Here is an 18,003-nt window from a genome sequence, read left to right as displayed (position 1 = left end):
GTCCCCCCTCCCAAAACGGAAACACCTGAAAAGAATTAACAATCAATTAGTATAAAACCTCTCCCTCCACAATCTCCTCCAATTTTTTGTTTTTCCCGGACTCCTACACGGAAGCACCTTTTGGATTGCTCCTGGTAGTAGGCGAGCCTGGTGGCACCTACTATTCAAATCCAGGAGATTTGTTTTAAAGACTGGGCAGAGGCAGCGGTTTGGGTCAGCGCTGGTGCGCGACCTGAAAGGTGGGATAATAGGCAGTGTTACCTTAATCCTGCTATTTGAAGTGGAAGGGGTCGGTGGATTCTTTCCGTCTTCACCGCGTTCTCTGATGGCATGGCGGCTGGGCGGACGCGGCATCTCTTCCGCATTGGACGTGACGTAGAGGATCTTCCGGCTGGTGGCGCAAAGTGATAGCGTCATGCAGGCGCGACCGCCCCACCATGCAAATAGGGGGTGGCCTTAAAAGGAAACGAAGATGGCGTGGCAATTGGCTGGCGTCTGTTTGAGCCGACACACAGCCGGCAGAACACTAAGCGCCATTTGTGGAGTTATTCTTCAGTACCAGCGCACCGCCCAGTGCAGTCTGCACTGGAGGCAGACATTCTCTGAGGGGCCATGGAGCAGTCAATAGAGGCCACTACAGAGATGCAGCAGACTCCTTCGGCTGGCACCTGTGAGCAGACAGGGTCTCAGCAGCCGGTAAGGTGTTGCACCAATTGTTGTATAGCTGCTGTATACATTTTTACTCAGGAGCTGACATTTCTATGGATGTTGTTGTTTCTCTTTTTCAGAAACCACCAAAAGCACCAGCAAAACTAATAAGTGTGCGAAATGTGGATGCAGGCTACCTGAAGGGTCATCTAAGACTTTGTGTTTAGATTGTTACAATAAATCAGTCTTATGCTCCGAGACCTGAGAGCACTACTGTTGCATTATTGGATTTAATGAAGTCTATGAAACAGGATTTAGCCACGACCTTTTCTGCATTTAGAGCGGCTCTACCTCCTTGTCCAGTTAAAATGGTACCTTTTTCACAGGTTCCGGCAGTTTTACCACCGGTACCCGCTTCGCAGCCGGTGGTAGTTACTTCCCAGTCTCAGGTTCCTCAAACTAGTTCCTCTGTGTCTACCGAGCAGCCGACACCGGTGCCTGCCCTTCCTATGGATCCGGTTGGTGAGGCGGGTGTTTCTCAGGCTGGGGGTGTGGGGGATTCTTCCCCCTTATCATTAGAGGACAGATCTGAGGAATCTGAGGATGAGGAGATGATTGAGTCAGATGGTTCTATAGATCAAATTGGAGCTAAGATACCTAGATATTTGTTTAATTCCGAGGATACTTCTGAACTCCTTACGGCTGTATATGATTGTTGCTTCCAAACAGCTCTGTGGAATGGTATTTCAGGGTAATTTGTTGTTTGGCAAAGATTTGGATTCGGTCTTGGAAAGATCTTCCAATAAGGCCAAGAAATTTCCAGATAAAAAGTCTAAGCGGCCTTTTCAAAGTAAAAAGCCCTTTTTTAGACAGGAACAGTCCAATAGGGGACAGAGACAGAATAAAAGATGGACGTATAATGCAGGGAGGGGAAGGCCATTCCTCTTCAATAGGCCCCAGCCTCCTTCAACCACAACTAAGCTCTCAAAATGATGCTCTGATCCCGGTGGGGGGAGGCTTCTTCACTTCTTCCCGGGTTGGCAGAAGATAACACAGAACGAGTTTATCCTAAATCTGATCCAGCAGGGGTAAAGAATAGAATTTGTATCCCCTCCCCCCCACCCGGATTACGATCACTTCAGTTCCCAGGGAGCCTGTCAGAGAGGAAGCTCTGATGGACTCAGTGTCCTTCCCTTTTACAAAAGGTCATTCGGCCTGTTCCAAGTCAGAAACGGGGGATGGGGTTCTACTCCAGAGTGTTCCTGATTCAAAAGCAATCAGGGAAGTTCCGTATGATTTTGAATTTAAAACCCTTACATTGTGGAGAAGAGGTTCAGGATGGAAAGCATAGCCTCTGTACGAAACCTCATGTCTCCAGAGGCATTTCTTGCGACGGTAGATCTGGAGGATACCTACCTCCGCATCACGATTCATCCTTTATTCCAAAGGTATTTGAGGTTTGCGGTCCAGGCAGGAAATTCAGTATGCCATTTTCAGTATGGGGCTCTTCCGTTCGGGATCTCGTCGGCCCCAAGGATTTTTACAAAGGTGGTAGCGGAGGTTATGTCTTTCCTGCATTTCCACAATGTAAGGGTTCTGCCTTATTTAGACTATTTTCTTTTTATGGCAGAAACTCGGGAAGCCTTGCAAAGGGAGCTAGATTTATCGCTTCAGGTCTTAGGCAGACTGGGGTGGATAGTAAGCAAGGAAAAGTCCCACTTTCATTCTGTTCAGAGTCAAATTTTTCTGGGTCTCAGGTGGGACACGACGGTCAGGCGTGTCTTTTTACTGGAACAAAAGATTATCAAGCTAATGTCAAATTCAGGGGATCAGGTCAAATCCTCTAGTATCTCTTCGGAAATTAGTTTCATTACTAGGTCTGATGTCGTCTGCCTTTCCGGCGGTGGAATGGGCTCAAGCTCACTCCGAGACCTTCAGACCTGGTTCTTGGCGAATTGGGACAGGAATCATCGGTCACTAGACAGAGTGATGATGGTACCAGCACAGGTTTTAGATTCTTTACTTTGGGGGATTCAGCCAGACAGTCTAAATCGGGGTCACAGGTGGGCTCAGGAAGTTCCACTAAAATTATATACAGACGCCAGTGCTTGGGATTGGGGGGCTCACTGCCTAGGTCACCAAGCTCAGGGAGCGTGGGACCAACAGATGTCCCTCAGGTCTTCGAATTACAGGGAACTCAGAGTAATTCTGCTCGGGTTACAGGCTCTTCATCCGATTATCACCAACTCGGAGGTTCTGGTGTTCTCAGACAACTCTGTCTCGGTTTGTTACGTCAGGAAACTGGGGCACAAGGGTGCCACACCTTCAGGACTTGACGTCACAAATCATGGCATGGTCGGAGACCAATCTGGAATCCATATCAGCAGTCCACATTCGGGGTATCCACAACAGGCGAGCGGATTCCCTAAGCAGACAGTCGGTGGAGGAGTCGGAATGGGAACTCAATACGGAGATCTTTCGCGAGATCACGGAGAGTTGGGGAGTTCCCATTCTCGATTTATTCGCCAATCCAGAAAACGCAAAAGTAGAAGAATTTTGTACTCTGGATCCTTCATCTTCAATAAACAGGATAGATGCTCTATCGATTCCTTGGCCGGAGGGCCTGCTTTATGCGTTTCCTCCGTTCAAATGAATACTGAGGATCCTCAGAAAGATTCAGACGGAGAATGCAGAGGTTATACTGATGGCTTCCTGGTGGCCAAGGAGAGCTTGGTTTCCCCTTCTTCAGTCCCTAGTGGTCTGGGGTCCTTGGCATCTTCAGTACAGACCGGATCTACTGTTAAAGAACGGGCAGGCTCATCCAAATCCTCAGTTCCTAAGACTGACTGCTTGGATCCTGAGGAGCAGATGTTAATGAACCAGGGGTTTTCTAGCAATGTGGTTAAGACGTTATTAGCCTGTAGAAAACCTGCTACTAGGAGGAAGTACAACAAAGTATGGTATACCTTTTCAACTTGGAGACAGAAGGATGTTTCCAGGTCGGATAACCTCAGTTCAATTTTGGAATTCTTGCAGCATGGAGTTCAATTAGGTTTGACAGCTAGTACTCTGAGGGCTCAAGTATCGGCACTTTCCGTTTTTCTTTCCAGACGGCTGTCAGCCAATGTTTACGTAAAAAATTCTTAAAGTCGTTGAGCGTTTGCAACCAGTTCCTCAGAAACTTGTTCCTCCGTGGGATTTGTCTTTGGTGTTGGATTTCCTTACCTCAGGGAAATTTTAACCATTAGATTCAGCTCATATAATTTCTTACTCTTAAAGTGGCCTTTTTAATTGCCATTACTTCAGCCCGCAGGGTAGGAGATATCCAGGCGTTATCGATTTAAGGATCCGTACATGGGAATTCACTCAGACAGGATTGTTTTTAAGTTAGATCCGTCTTACTTACCAAAGGTGGCTACGTCCTTTCATAGGACTCAAGATATTGTACTACCTTCTTTTTTTCTAATCCTCAGAATGAGAAAGAAAGGAGGTTGAGCACTCTAGATGTCAGAAGAGCAGTGCTAATTTATTTGGAGAGAACCAGAGAGTGGAGGGATTCCACTAATCTGTTTGTTGCTTTTGGTGGTTCAAAAAGGGGAAATCACGTTTCTAAGATTACGGTATCGAGATGGATTAAACAAGTAATATCTCTAGCATACTCAGAAGCTCAGTTACAGGTGCCTGACCACATTACAGCACACTCAACCAGATCCTTGTCAACCTCATGGACAGAGAGATCGGGAGCTTCTTTGGAACAGATATGTCGAGTGGCAACCTGGTCTAGCCACTCTACATTCATCAAACCTTAGAGTTGAGCTACTGTCTAGCCAGGACCAAGCTTTTGGTCGCAAGGTTCTTCAAGCTGTTATCCCTCCCTAAGGTAATTTTCTCGCTAAATCTCAGGAGAGCCGTCCTGGAGGAAGTAGGGAGGAAGTGCTGGCTGCTTACCTGGTAGCAGTGTTCCGGCGAGTCCTCCAGGACGGCCGCCTAGTTCCCGGCCCTATTATATAATTATTTGTATGATAGTGGTTTGTGGAGTTTTCTCTTCATTAAACTGGAGATTGTGGAGGGGGAGGTTTTATACTAATTGATTATGTTAATTCTTTTCAGGTGTTTCCGATTTGGGAGGGGGGACTTAAACAATCTCAGGAGGGCCGTCCTGGAGGACTCGCCGGAACACTGCTACCAGGTAAGCAGCCAGCACTTTTAAAAAAGATCATCACAAAATGACTCACATCAGGGTCCATGCAACAGGGACCCACAGCGAATTACAGCATTGTATAATACAGGACACCGTCCAGCCAATTGTCCGCCTCACCCGACCGGTTTCACAATTACTGTTTCCTCAGGGGCTAAAAGACTAAATGGCTGAAACGGTATATATCTATCTATCTATCTCTGTATCTATCTATATCTGTGCAAAAAGGGAGTTCCCCAAGACGCCAGCTGCACGCGGTTGAAATACTTCCTGGATGATGGTGCTGCGTTCCACGCAACGTCACTTCCGCCAAAGCGACCAATAGGCGGAGGGGGGCACTGAGGCCGCGTTTAAGTGTAGAATGCGTACTGACGTATGCGTCATTCACAAACATACTGACGCATGCGTCATTCACATGCGTAGGATGCGCACTTACGTACGCATCAATCGCAAGCTAATAAATTATTGCCCAAAACATCAAAAATTAATACAAACACTTCTAAAAAGAGCTTGTGACAGCTCAAACATTATAAAACTTCTAAATTAATAAAAAATTTTTAAAATAAACTAAACCCGGACATAGGGATGAACGGCGTCCTGTTTACAATATACACATCTAAAAATGATCCTACACTACCATCTAGTGGTGAATTCTAAAATTACAGACTAAATAAAATTTTCCAATCTCGTGCATTAGAAATAAAATCATTCAGATCTAATTCGATATTAAGGCCATATGGAGTCATACAATTCAATTCAAATATCCACTTGGGTCTCAAGTTTGGATTTTTCCCTTACTTTATTCGAACCCCTCCAATTATCTAGATATATTTGAATACCACAAAAAAAAAAAAAAAAATCAGACCTGAAGGATCCCTCTGTTTCAATCTAAAATGATCTGAAACTGAATGACCTTCAAAGCCATTCATATTATTCACATGTTCCTCCAAGCGTTCCTTCAATTTTCTTTTTGTCCTCCCCACATATTTAAGACCACAGGGGCATATGAGCAAATACACTACATATTTCGACTCACAGGTGATAAACTCTTTGATCTCATATGTATTTGCAAAAAGTGTTTGTGTTCTGGGAGTTTGAACACATGTAGTACAAACTACACACCTTCTGCACTTAAAAAATCCCTTATCCCCAAAAAACTCAATCCCCTGTAATGTGGCTGGTCTATAGCACTTCCTGTTATCACAGATTGGCCATACTTGGAGCAAATTTAGCCCCCATGGCAACTCCCACTTTTTGGAGATAATTTCCCCCAAACCAAAAATAATTATGCTTCAAAGCAAAATCAACACAATCTATTAAAAACGTTATCTGCCCCTCTGAGTATAGGCCCGATTCCCTCAAGTAAAAGGAAATTGACTCTAGGCCTTCACTGTGACCAATTATAGTGTACAATTATGCAACATCAGCCGTAGCTAAATAGGGAAGATTTTCAAAGGTCAAATGCTGTAAAATCTTAGCATGCTTGGTTTCTTTAAGATAAGAGTTAGTTTTAACTACTAGTGGTTGCAAAACTGTATCAATAAATTCGCCCAATCGATATGTGACAGAATCTATTCCACTAACAATTGGGCGACCCGGGGGCTTGGTTTCACTCTTATGTACTTTCGGGAGGTAATCTATTACCGGAGTTCTCACATAAGATGGCTTCAGATACTTAGCTTCTCTGGAATTGATGTACATAAGCGTTAAACCAAGCCCCCGTGTCGCCCAATTGTTAGTGGAATAGATTCCGTCACATCGATTGGGCGAATTTATTGATACATTTTTGCAACCACTAGTAGTTAAAACGAAGTCTTATCTTAAAGATACCAAGCATGTTATTAATATTTTACAGCATTTGACTTTTGAAAATCTTCCCTATTTGGCTGCGGCTGATGTTGCATCATTGTACACTATAATTAGTAACAGTGAAGGCCTAGAGTCAATTTCCTTTTACTTGAGGGAATCGGGCCTATACTCAGAGGGACAGATAAAGTTTTTAACAGATTGTGTTGATTTTGCTTTGAAGCATAATTATTTTTGGTTTGGGGGAAATTATCTCCAAAAAGTGGGAGTGGCCATGGGGGCTCAATTTGCTCCAAGTATGGCCAATCAGTTCATGGCCAGGTGGGAGGAGCGCGCTGTCTATGGGACCGCCCCCTCTGGACTTCTTCTTTGGGGGCGGTACATAGACTACGTGCTCTTCATGTGGAAGGATGAGGAGGCCTCTTTGATACATTTCATTCAACATTTGAATAATAATGAATTAAATATTAAATTGAGTTGTGAATACAGCAAGGACTCCATCCATTTTTTGGATTTATCGATTAAGATGACCACTGAAGTATTGACTACCAAAACTTTTTTTCAAGCCCACGGACCGTAATGGTTTTATTCCAGTACACAGCTGTCACCATCAGAATTGGATTTGGGCGGTCCCAAAAGTTCAGTTTATGAGATTGTATAGGAATTGCAGTAACCAAGATGATTTTGAAGAAATTATGGTTCTAAAGGAAAGTTTTTATTGATAAAGGTTATACAAAATTAGATCTTGAGAAAGTAGAGGGATATTTTGATGATGGATAGGGCAAGACTGTTGGCAGAGGAGGAGGTTGACAAAAGGGTTCTGTTTTGCTCTTTTGTGACCAATTATAGTGTACAACATGGCAAAATAAAGAAAATTCTGAACAAGCATTGGCCGATCTTGGCTGAGATATTGGGTCCTCTGATACCTAAACGACCAGAAGTGATTTACAGAAGGGCCGCTAATCTTAAGGATATGATAACAGGAAGTGCTATAGACCAGCCACATTACAGGGGATTGAGTTTTTTTTGCGGATAAGGGATTTTTTAAGTGCAGAAGGTGTGTAGTTTGTACTACATGTGTTCAAACTCCTAGAACACAAACACTTTTTGCAAATACATATGAGATCAAAGAGTTTATCACCTGTGAGTCGAAATATGTAGTGTATTTGCTCATATGCCCCTGTGGTCTTAAATATGTGGGGAGGACAAAAAGAAAATTGAAGGAACGCTTGGAGGAACATGTGAATAATATGAATGGCTTTGAAGGTCATTCAGTTTCAGATCATTTTAGATTGAAACATCAGAGGGATCCTTCAGGTCTGTAATTTTAGAATTCACCACTAGATGGTAGTGAAGGGTCATTTTTAGATATGTAATATTGTAAACAGGACACCATTCATCCTTATGTCCGGGTTTAGTTTATTTTACTTTTTTTTTTTTTTTTTTAAGTTTTATAATGTTTGAGCTGTCACAAGCTCTTTATAGAAGTTTTTGTATTAATTTTTGATATCTTTTGGGCGATAATTTATTAGCTTGCGATTGATGCGTACAGAAGTGCGCATCCTACGCATGTGAATGACGCATGCATCGGTATGTTTATAAATGACGCGTACGTCAGTACGCATTCTACGCTTAGACGCGACCTCAGTGCCCCCCTCCGCCTATTGGTCACTTTGGCGGATCGGAGGCGGAAGTGGCGTTGCGTGGAACGCAGCGCCATCATCCAGGAAGTATTTCAGCTGCGTGCAGCTGGCGTCTTGGGGAACTCCCTTTTTGCACAGGTAAATTTTTATATATTTATATTACCGTTTCAGCCATTTATTCTTTTAGCCCCTGAGGAAACAGTAATTGTGAAACCGGTCGGGTGAAGCGGACAATTGGCTGGACGGTGTCCTGTGTTATACAACGCTGTAATTCACTGTGGGTCCCTGTTGCATGGACCCTGATGTGAGTCATTTTGTGATCTTTTTTTAAAATTTAAATTGAATTTGCTAGTAAACTAAGATTGATATGCTTAGATGAGTATATCATTATTTTTGCATGCCTGATCCAGGGAATTGTCCTATGTAAAAGCTCACGAATTATTGTGGACACCTGTATTGGGAGAGGAGGCCAGTTGGGAAGATACCGGCCGCTGACCTATTATGCTGTGTTGCAGACCCTGTAATTAAGGTCTGTAACAATCTGGTAAGCGCATCTAGTTTTATGGTGCTTGTGGTGGTGGAGTTGTTTGAATAGCGCTGAAGATTTTATAAAATAGTTGAACTTACCTAGTGCTTCTAATGGTCCCTCGCAGACATCGTGTTCCCGCACAGCCACTCACTGATGCTCTGGTATCCGCCGCCAGTTCACTTCTGGAATTTGCGACTGTTATGTCGCAAACCACTGTGCCTTGTGCGGCCGCGTCCTCATTCCCACCGACTTCAAAATGCACTAAATTATCCTACTTCCGACTGTCACGGTCGCATACAGGGCTGTGGAATCGGAGCAATTTTGAGTACCTGGAGTCGGAGTCTGGATAAATGCACCAGCTCCGACTCCTAATAAATATTAAAACTGTAATTAAAATAGAAAATATTATAAAATGTTCTGTTTCTCAGATAATAGTCCTCATAAATAAAAAAAATAAATATATATATATATATATATATATATATATATATATATATATATATATATATATATATATATATATATATATATATATATATATATATATATATATATATATATATATATATATATATATATATATATATATATATAGCTGTGCGTAGTCCAAAAAAATGAAATAATCAAATAATTACTTGTGCTGCTTCAATAAAGCAGTCCCTGTATTTTTAAAGTCAGATATACATATCGGATTGTGACTGTATACAGTGGAGGAAATAATTATTTGACCCCTCACTGATTTTGTAAGTTTGTCCAATGACAAAGAAATGAAAAGTCTCAGAACATTATCATTTCAATGGTAGGTTTATTTTAACAGTGGCAGATAGCACATCAAAAGGAAAAATCGAAAAAATAACCTTAAATAAAAGATAGCAACTGATTTGCATTTCATTGAGTGAAATAAGTTTTTGAACCCCTACCAACCATTAAGAGTTCTGGCTCCCACAGAGTGGTTAGACACTTCTACTCAATTAGTCACCCTCATTAAGGACACCTGTCTTAACTAGTCACCTGTTTAAAAGACACCTGTCCACAGATTCAATCAATCAAGCAGACTCCAAACTCTCCAACATGGGAAAGACCAAAGAGCTGTCCAAGGATGTCAGAGACAAAATTGTAGACCAGCACAAGGCTGGAATGGGCTACAAAACCATTAGGAAGAAGCTGGGAGAGAAGGTGACAACTGTTGGTGCGATTGTTCGAAAATGGAAGGAGCACAAAATGCTTCTGCCGGCACCCGCACTGCGGGAAGGAACGGCAGGATTCCCTGCCACTACGAATGACTCTGCCCCGGCTGCAAACGTTGCATAGGAGAAGGGCAGGGGGAGGAGGCAGAGCTGAAGAGGCAGCTTCATCTCACATTGCCGCCAGAGGAATTCAAGTACCCCGTTAGATACATTTGGCCGCATTCGCGTTTTGACTGGCCAGAACCCGAAGTGGCCAGACTTCGGGTTCTGGCCGTAACATATACTACACAAGCACTATCCGAGTAGAGAAATACCAGGGAAATCAGTATTTGGACACTGTCCGTGAGGACAAGCCCTGTCGGTACACAAAGGAAGTTAGTTACTCCCAAGTAAAAGACGATTAAGTCAGATTAGAGTGCCCATTTAGGCACCTCTTGTGTGGAGAGATCATAATCTATAAATTGCACTAGTAATCGTGGAGGTCTTTGCTTATCCCCCACTCTGGCCAATCGCCTGAGTGGTGTAGCTATTCCACATTCAATTGATCTCACCCAAAGAGGGACAGTGGTATTGCTATTGCTCAGTCAATGGCATATACACCCTAGACCTGCATAGTTCTGATTGAAATACATCTGTCCCTAGAAAATCGCTGAGGATATACAGTGAAGTTGTGCTATATTACATTGTGATTGTATAATGAGGTTCTGACATGTTTCACCCAGACGGCTTTATCAAAGAAGTGCTATACATATATATACAATTGCAAAACCTACACCCTCCCACCACCAAAGTCTCCCCCAGCAAAGTCCCCAGTTAGAGCTGTAGCACCCTGTTCGGTGCACGTTTAAATACTGGGAGGATGATTACTCCACCCACAGGAGGGGTGGCTCACGTATTATGCAGTATACTACCTGCAGGGCAGTCTGTTGTGATGGTTCACATACAAGGCGCTGCGTTGTAGGCCCTGTGTCGAGCGTGGAGGCGTCCATTGGCCGTTGGCGATGACTCAGTGATACTTCCGGTATGTGGCATAGCGTAACATCCGGTAGAGCTGCATCCATAGCAACCCAGGATGCGGCCATGCGTAGTGCCACACGTATAAATACTAGTGTCACACACACTGTGCGCATCCCATGGCAACGGAGGACTGCTGTGCTGATTTGTCCTCCGTTGCCATGGGATGTGCACTGTGCGCGTGACACTAGTATTTATACGTGTGGCACTATGCATGGCCGCATCCTGGGTTGCTATGGACATATGACGCATAGCACGCAAAGTAGTGTAAGCCTGTACTAACGCATCCTCCGTTGCCAAGGCTGCACACGTGACGTATTTGACGTCAGGAGGCAGACGCATTACACTGCACATGGCCGCATCCTGGGTTGCTATGGATGCAGCTCCACCGGATGTTACGCTATGCCACATACCGGAAGTATCACTGCGTCATCGCCTAACGGCCAATGGATGCCTCCACGCTCGACACAGGGCCTACAACGCAGCGCCTTGTATGTGTCCCTATCACAATGTCTGGCGCCAATATTTTATTAGGAAATAAAGATGCATTTTTTTTCTGTTTTGCATCCATCATTCATAAAAAGCCCATAATTTATAAAGTAACAGTATTATACCGTCTTGACATACATATTAAAAAAGTTCAGTCCCTAAGAAAACTATTTATGCATTTTTTATAATTGTAAATTTATTTCATTGTATTTTTTTTACAAAAAAAATAAATGTTGGTAACTATTGGGGAGTGTGGGAGGTAAGAAGTTAATTTAATTTGGTGTATATGCAGAGCCTCTGTTTGGGTTCAAGGTGCGTTTGTAGTCTCTGGGGGGGCTCAGCGCATCTCTGAGCTGAGGCCATTCAGAGGCGGCCTGGTGACGCGCTGATCCCACTTTTTCTGCGCAATTCTTAATCTTACTGGTAGCGCGCCCAGGCTATGCATATGCATAGGTAGGATTTAGTTAGTGTTAGGTCCCCTCCCATGGAGGAAAGACTTCTTCGACAGTGGGAGGGACAAGTACCTAACAAATTGCATGCAAGCTGTTAGTGGAAACTAACATCCTCCAAGTGGTAGACAGGTTGTATGTGTGCTCATTGTGTATTTGTATTCCATGAGTGGGGTCTGCACTTTTTTGCAGGTAAGCATTCATCTGTTTTTTAAGTAGCGCTGTTCATTTCTTTGCTAAATTTAAAATGTAAAAACAGGTCTTTGCATTTAAAAAAAATACTTTTAGATGTAGTTTTACTTTTTGGCCACAAGATTTTTTTTTTTTTTTTTATACATCCTGTAAGCAAAATATGTATGCTTACAGGAAGTGTACTGAAGACGGGAAACTTATTTATTAGAATGATCGTGCAGCTTCTCATAAAAGGCACCGATAATTACTTCGGGGACTTAGATCAATGATTAGGAATTGCTTTCCCATTCATTGATCTCCTGGCGGGCAGATGGCAACATGAACGAGCGCACAAATAAGCGGGATCGCTTTCAGCAGTGGTAGCAGCGGGAGTACATATATTTACTCCCCTGGGCAGTTAGATGAAGTCTGCAGGGGAGTAGATATACTGTACTGTAGCTGTGAAGCATACGTTCTTCTTCCAAAGTTGCATGGAGTACATTTTTTTTTTTTTAATTTCCTAATATTTGATGAAAATTTGATTCTACATGAGAAATACTTATGCTTTGTGATTAATCCTAATTGCGTGATTCTTTTGTTCCTCTTAGTATGTGGAAGGTCCTTTTGAAAAGTACCTAGAGCGGTTAGAAGATCCCAAGGTAAACTAGAATTTCTTGTTGCCTACTTCTGGCAGTTTGATATGCTGCTTTGAAATATTATTTTTCCCAGAACGTCCTCCTGACAGCACCCCTCCTATGAGACTTGTCTCCCTCCCAAACTTTGGACAGGAAGCTAGAAGATACAAATTTGCATAACAGGCAGGCAGGAGTAGTATATAAAGATGTTACTCACAAAAGGTATTCAGTTGTTTTTCCTGTCCCGGACGGGACGCTTTGAGAGGTCTCCAGGTGCTACTACGTCAGGCGGCGAGTGCAGCGTGCAGCGCGGGCATAGTAAGGCTGAGCAGGGGACTCAGCTGGTCCAGCGCACAGCGTGGAGGAGGCTTCTCCTAGAGATGCGGAAGCTTTATGGCGGCAGGAGCGCGAAACCGGAAGTTCCGGGTGGAAGTGACGTCATGCGCATGCGTCCCGCATGACGAGTCAGCTGACGGCATAGCGGCAGGGGCCGCGGCGGTGTTAAGATTGACTTCAGCTGCAGGTAATTAACAGGGGTATATATATGTGAATGTTAGCCACGATCACCATTGCTGTCGGTGATCATGGAGGACGCTGTAGGCCCTTCTCCTCTGACTTCTGCGGAGTCTGGCGCTATCCCCTCTCTGGTGAGCTGTAATTTTTCAGACTTTGAGGGAGTTGATTTGTAATCATAGGTCCACCTTGTAAGGCTGACAGTCTGTCTTTATTTCTTTTTAGCCTAAAGCCCCAAAAGGTGATAAAGACAAAGACAAGGCTGTGTCTCAGCAAGGTCAAGGGGGACAATCTTCTGGTAGAACTGAGAAACGCTGTGTTATGTGCAACTCTCGCTTCTATTCTTCCTCTACGAAGAAACTGTGCCAGTCTTGTAGAGAGAAAGTGGTAAAGGAGGAATCCCCAGTGGTATTTAAGGACTTGATGGGATGGATGCGGTCTGAGATGGCCTCGGCCATTAAAGAGATAAAGGATTCAGCAATGGCGGAATCTACAGTTCCTTCTACTTCTGCTGCTGATACTGTGCCTGCTCCCTTACCAGCCCCGGTGATTGAGGGGCACAGTCAGTTAGAGGCTTCACCTCATCAAGTTGCAGCTAAACGTAAAAGAAAGGATAATGAATCAGGGGATTCAGATTTATCTGGAGAGGAAGGAGAGATTTCATCTTTGGAGGAGATTTCTGGGGAGGAGGAGGAAAACCCAGAGGTTACTCAGAAGTTTGCTTTCGCACCCAACTTAATGAAAGACTTGTTGTCGGCAATGCAAAATACTATGGGGATAACAGTGGAGCGGAAATCTTTGACCCCCTTGGATCAGATGTACGTGAGTTTGGCGGAACCCCAGAATTGTTTCATCCCAGTCCATTCCTCTCTAAAGTCAATGATTGGGAAGGAGTGGGATGACCCTGAAAGGAGGGCATTTTGGCCCAAGTCTCTTTCTCGTCGTTATCCTTTCAGTCCGGAAGATCAAAAATTCTGGGGTCCGGTTCCCAAACTGGACCCGTCGTTTTCAAGGGTGTCGAGAAAATCCGATTTGCAGTTTGAGAACTTTGGGAATTTAAAAGACCCCATTGATAAAAAGATGGACAATCTGTTGCGTAGAGCTTGGGAGTCAGCATCTTTAACATTTAAACCAGCAGTGGCATCCACGGCAGTGGGACGATCCCTTAAAGCTTGGCTCACGCAGACTCAGTCTAAGATAGCTTCGGGGGTGCCCAGAGAAGAAATTTTAGAGGACTTTCCAGATTTGTTTAACGCTACTAATTACTTAACTGATGCAGCGGATGATACGGTTAAATTAACGGCCAGAACAACTGCCCTTGTCAACTCGGCAAGGAGAGGTATATGGGTAAAAACATGGCAGGGGGACAATTCGTCTCGCTCCAAGTTGTGTGGTTTGCCCTGTGAAGGTGAACTGTTATTTGGTTCAAAGCTAGACCAGACGCTAGAGAGAACCTCAGATTATAAGAAAAATTTTCCGACCAAAAAGAGAGCTTTTCAGTACAGGGGCCCAGCTCGCAGCGGCAACAAGGAACCTGAGGCAAAGATCCCACCTAAAAAGAAGTGGATTCCAAATAGAAACCAAAAAGGGAAGGCTCTTTTTCCCCGGTCCAACCAACCCAATAAGCAATGACGCCAGTATTCCAGTAGGGGGAAGGCTTTCCCACTACTACGAAACATGGTGCCAGCGGTTCACAAGTCAGTGGCTCTTGAAAATAGTGTTGGAAGGTTACAAGATAGAATTCGAGTATCCCCCACCCCTGCAGTATGTGGTAACTCCACAGCCAAAATCACCAGACCAAAGGAAGGCATTACAGGAGGAGGTTGCTTCCCTTCTGGAAAAAAGAGTGATCCGAGAGGTACCATCCTGCCAGAGAGGCCAAGGGTTCTACTCACCAGTTTTTCTGATAAAAAAGCCTCAGGGAGCCTTCAGATTTATTCTAAATTTAAAGGGGTTGAACAGGGCCGTAAAATACAGGAAGTTTCGAATGGACAATGTGAAGTCTGTAATAACCCTGTTGCAAAAAGACTGTTTTCTAGCTTCTCTGGACCTCAAAGATGCCTACCTGCATGTACCAGTTCATCTAGAGTCCCAGCAATTCCTAAGATTTGCAATTCACCTACAAGAAGAGGTAAGACATTTCCAATTTAATGTGTTACCTTTTGGGCTAGCTTCATCACCTTGGCTGTTCACAAAGGTGATGGCAGAAGTTTTGGCAGTCTTGAGGTGTAGGTCCATTAACATCATTGCTTACCTAGATGATTTATTGATTTGGGGTAATTCTTTACAGTCTGTAAGTGATCAGGTTAAGATATGCATTGATAGTCTAGAGTCTTTAGGCTGGTTAATTAACTGGTCAAAATCGGCGCTAATACCCAGCCAATCTATGGAATATCTGGGGTTTATTTTTTCCTCCCGCCAGCAAAGAGTATTTCTCCCAGAAAGAAAAGTTTCGGCAGTACTTAATTCTGTTCTTTCTTTTCAGAAATCAAGGTCCATCAGTATAAGAAAAGCCATGGCACTTCTCGGTCTGTTAAGCTCAGTCTTCCCTGCAGTACAATGGGGTCAATTCCATGCCAGGAACCTGCAGTTGTGGATACTAAGGAGCTGGAACAGGAACATTTCAGCACTAGAAAGGAAGATTCTGATCCCATACGGTGTGAAAGTGTCGTTAAACTGGTGGCAGGAACTGTCTCACCTATCGGAAGGCCGCATGTGGTTTTTTCCAGTACAAAGAATCATAACGACGGATGCCAGTACGTGGGGGTGGGGCGCTCACATGGACTCTCTACCAGCACAAGGGCAGTGGTCCAGGGCTATGGCAATAAGATCCTCCAACAGCAGAGAACTGGAAGCAGTATGGAGAAGCCTTCAATTCTTCAAGGATCAAATCAATCAGTGTCATGTCCTGATCAGGTCCGACAACAGCAGTGTAGTGGCTTACCTGAATCATCAGGGAGGAACAAGAAGTCGTCGGTTGTGGTCTCAGACAGCAAGGATTCTGCATTGGGCAGAGAGCAACTTAACATCCGTCAGAGCAGTTCATTTGAAGGGGACTTGCAATGTTGTGGCAGACTATCTCAGCAGGTCAGCAATATTACAAGACGAATGGTCTCTGAATCCAGAAGTATTTGTTCAGATCAGCCAGGCATGGGGCACCCCTGCAGTAGACTTATTCGCAAGGAGACAAAATTCAAAGTGTCTAAAGTTTTGCTCCCTGTATCCAAAGGACAATCCGTGGGAAATAGACGCTTTCTCGATAGAGTGGCGGTTGAACCTGATGTATGCATTCCCCCCAATACCTCTGATATCAAGGGTTCTGAACAAGATTATGCAGGACAGAGCACAAGTAATTCTCATAGTACCTTTCTGGCCGAAAAGACCGTGGTTTGCTCTGTTACAGAATTTAGCGATGTGTCAACCAATAATGTTACCAGTCAGAACAGATTTGTTGTCGCAGGGCCCAGTTCTTCACCCGGACTTCAAGCGTCTTCACCTTTCAGCATGGAGATTGAGTGGGGAATCCTGAAATCAAAGGGGTTTTCGGATAAACTTTCTGAAACGTTAATACAATCCCGCAAGAAGGTGACGAGGCAGATTTATCAGAAGACATGGAAAATTTACTGTGAATGGTGTACAAGGAAAGAGAAGGATTCTAGACTTTCCGCCTCAGCTCTGGAATTTCTTCAGGATGGATTTCAGATGGGGTTAAGTTCCAGCACTCTTAAAGTTCAGACAGCAGCTTTGAGTGTATATTTAGAGAGAAGATTAGCTCAGGAGGAGTTTTTTCTTCGTTTTTTTCAGGGAATTAAACGTCTCAGGCCTGTGGTGATATCTAAGGTGCCCCCTTGGGACTTGAATGTGGTGTTACAGAGTCTTTGTGAACATCCCTTTGAGCCTCTGGATCAGATTCCAGATAAATTTCTGACGTTGAAAACGGCCTTTCTTCTGGCAATCACCACAGCCAGGAGAGTCAGCGAACTTCAGGCCTTATCCATTAAGCCACCTTATTGTACCATCTCGGAGGATAGGATTACTCTACGTCCAGACTTTGCATTCCTTCCTAAAGTGACTTCAAAGTTTCATCGATCTCAGGAGATCTTTCTGCCATCATTCTGTGATAAACCAACTAATGAAAAGGAGAGGAAGCTTCATTGTTTGGATGTTAGAAGGTGTATCCTTCATTATCTTGAAAGGACTGCATCTTGGAGAAGATCAGATGCCTTGTTGGTGCTGTTTGCGGGGAAATTCAAGGGGAGGCAAGCCTCTAAGACATCAATTGCAAGATGGATCAGACAAACTATCACCGCGGCTTATCAGACTCAAGGGAGGCCTTTACCGACCTCAATTAAAGCTCACTCCACAAGAAGTGTATCAACATCTTGGGCAGAGAGGGCAGGCGCCTCGATAGAGCAGATTTGCAGAGCGGCCACCTGGTCCAGCCAAAATACGTTTGTCAAACATTATAGACTAAACTTATTAGCCAATACTGATCTAGCATTCGGAAGAAAGGTGTTGCAGGCAGTAGTCCCTCCCTAACTTATAATGTTCTTGTTTATCGTCTCATAGGAGGGGTGCTGTCAGGAGGACGTTCTGGGAAAGCCAAGCTTACCTCGGGTAATGTCTTTTCCAGTAGTCCGAGTGACAGCACCCCTCCGGCCCACCCTAATAAAGGGCATAATTAAATTAATCGTTTCAGCAGCATTTGGTGTCCGTGTCTT

General features: G+C 43.9%; 2 protein-coding genes across 2 annotated transcripts in view; both read left to right on the top strand.

Moving 5' to 3' along the window:
- ALG13 (ALG13 UDP-N-acetylglucosaminyltransferase subunit) overlaps nucleotides 1-18,003 on the top strand; it is a 211,349-nt gene that overhangs the window by 76,757 nt on the left and 116,589 nt on the right. The window contains exon 10 of the mRNA XM_068247910.1: nucleotides 12,743-12,793. Coding sequence (XP_068104011.1) covers nucleotides 12,743-12,793 — 51 coding nt within the window. The remainder of the gene's footprint in view (nucleotides 1-12,742; nucleotides 12,794-18,003) is intronic.
- Nucleotides 12,956-16,367, top strand: LOC137529124 (lamina-associated polypeptide 2, isoforms alpha/zeta-like). Its single transcript, XM_068251111.1, has 2 exons — nucleotides 12,956-15,413; nucleotides 15,768-16,367. Exon 1 carries the CDS (start codon nucleotides 13,604-13,606, stop codon nucleotides 14,912-14,914), a length of 1,311 nt encoding a protein of 436 aa, XP_068107212.1. The 5' UTR covers nucleotides 12,956-13,603; the 3' UTR covers nucleotides 14,915-15,413; nucleotides 15,768-16,367.

This window comes from Hyperolius riggenbachi, chromosome 8 (genome assembly GCF_040937935.1).
Source record: "Hyperolius riggenbachi isolate aHypRig1 chromosome 8, aHypRig1.pri, whole genome shotgun sequence".
Lineage (NCBI taxonomy): Eukaryota > Metazoa > Chordata > Amphibia > Anura > Hyperoliidae > Hyperolius > Hyperolius riggenbachi.
This window is presented reverse-complemented; position numbering and strand designations above follow the sequence as displayed.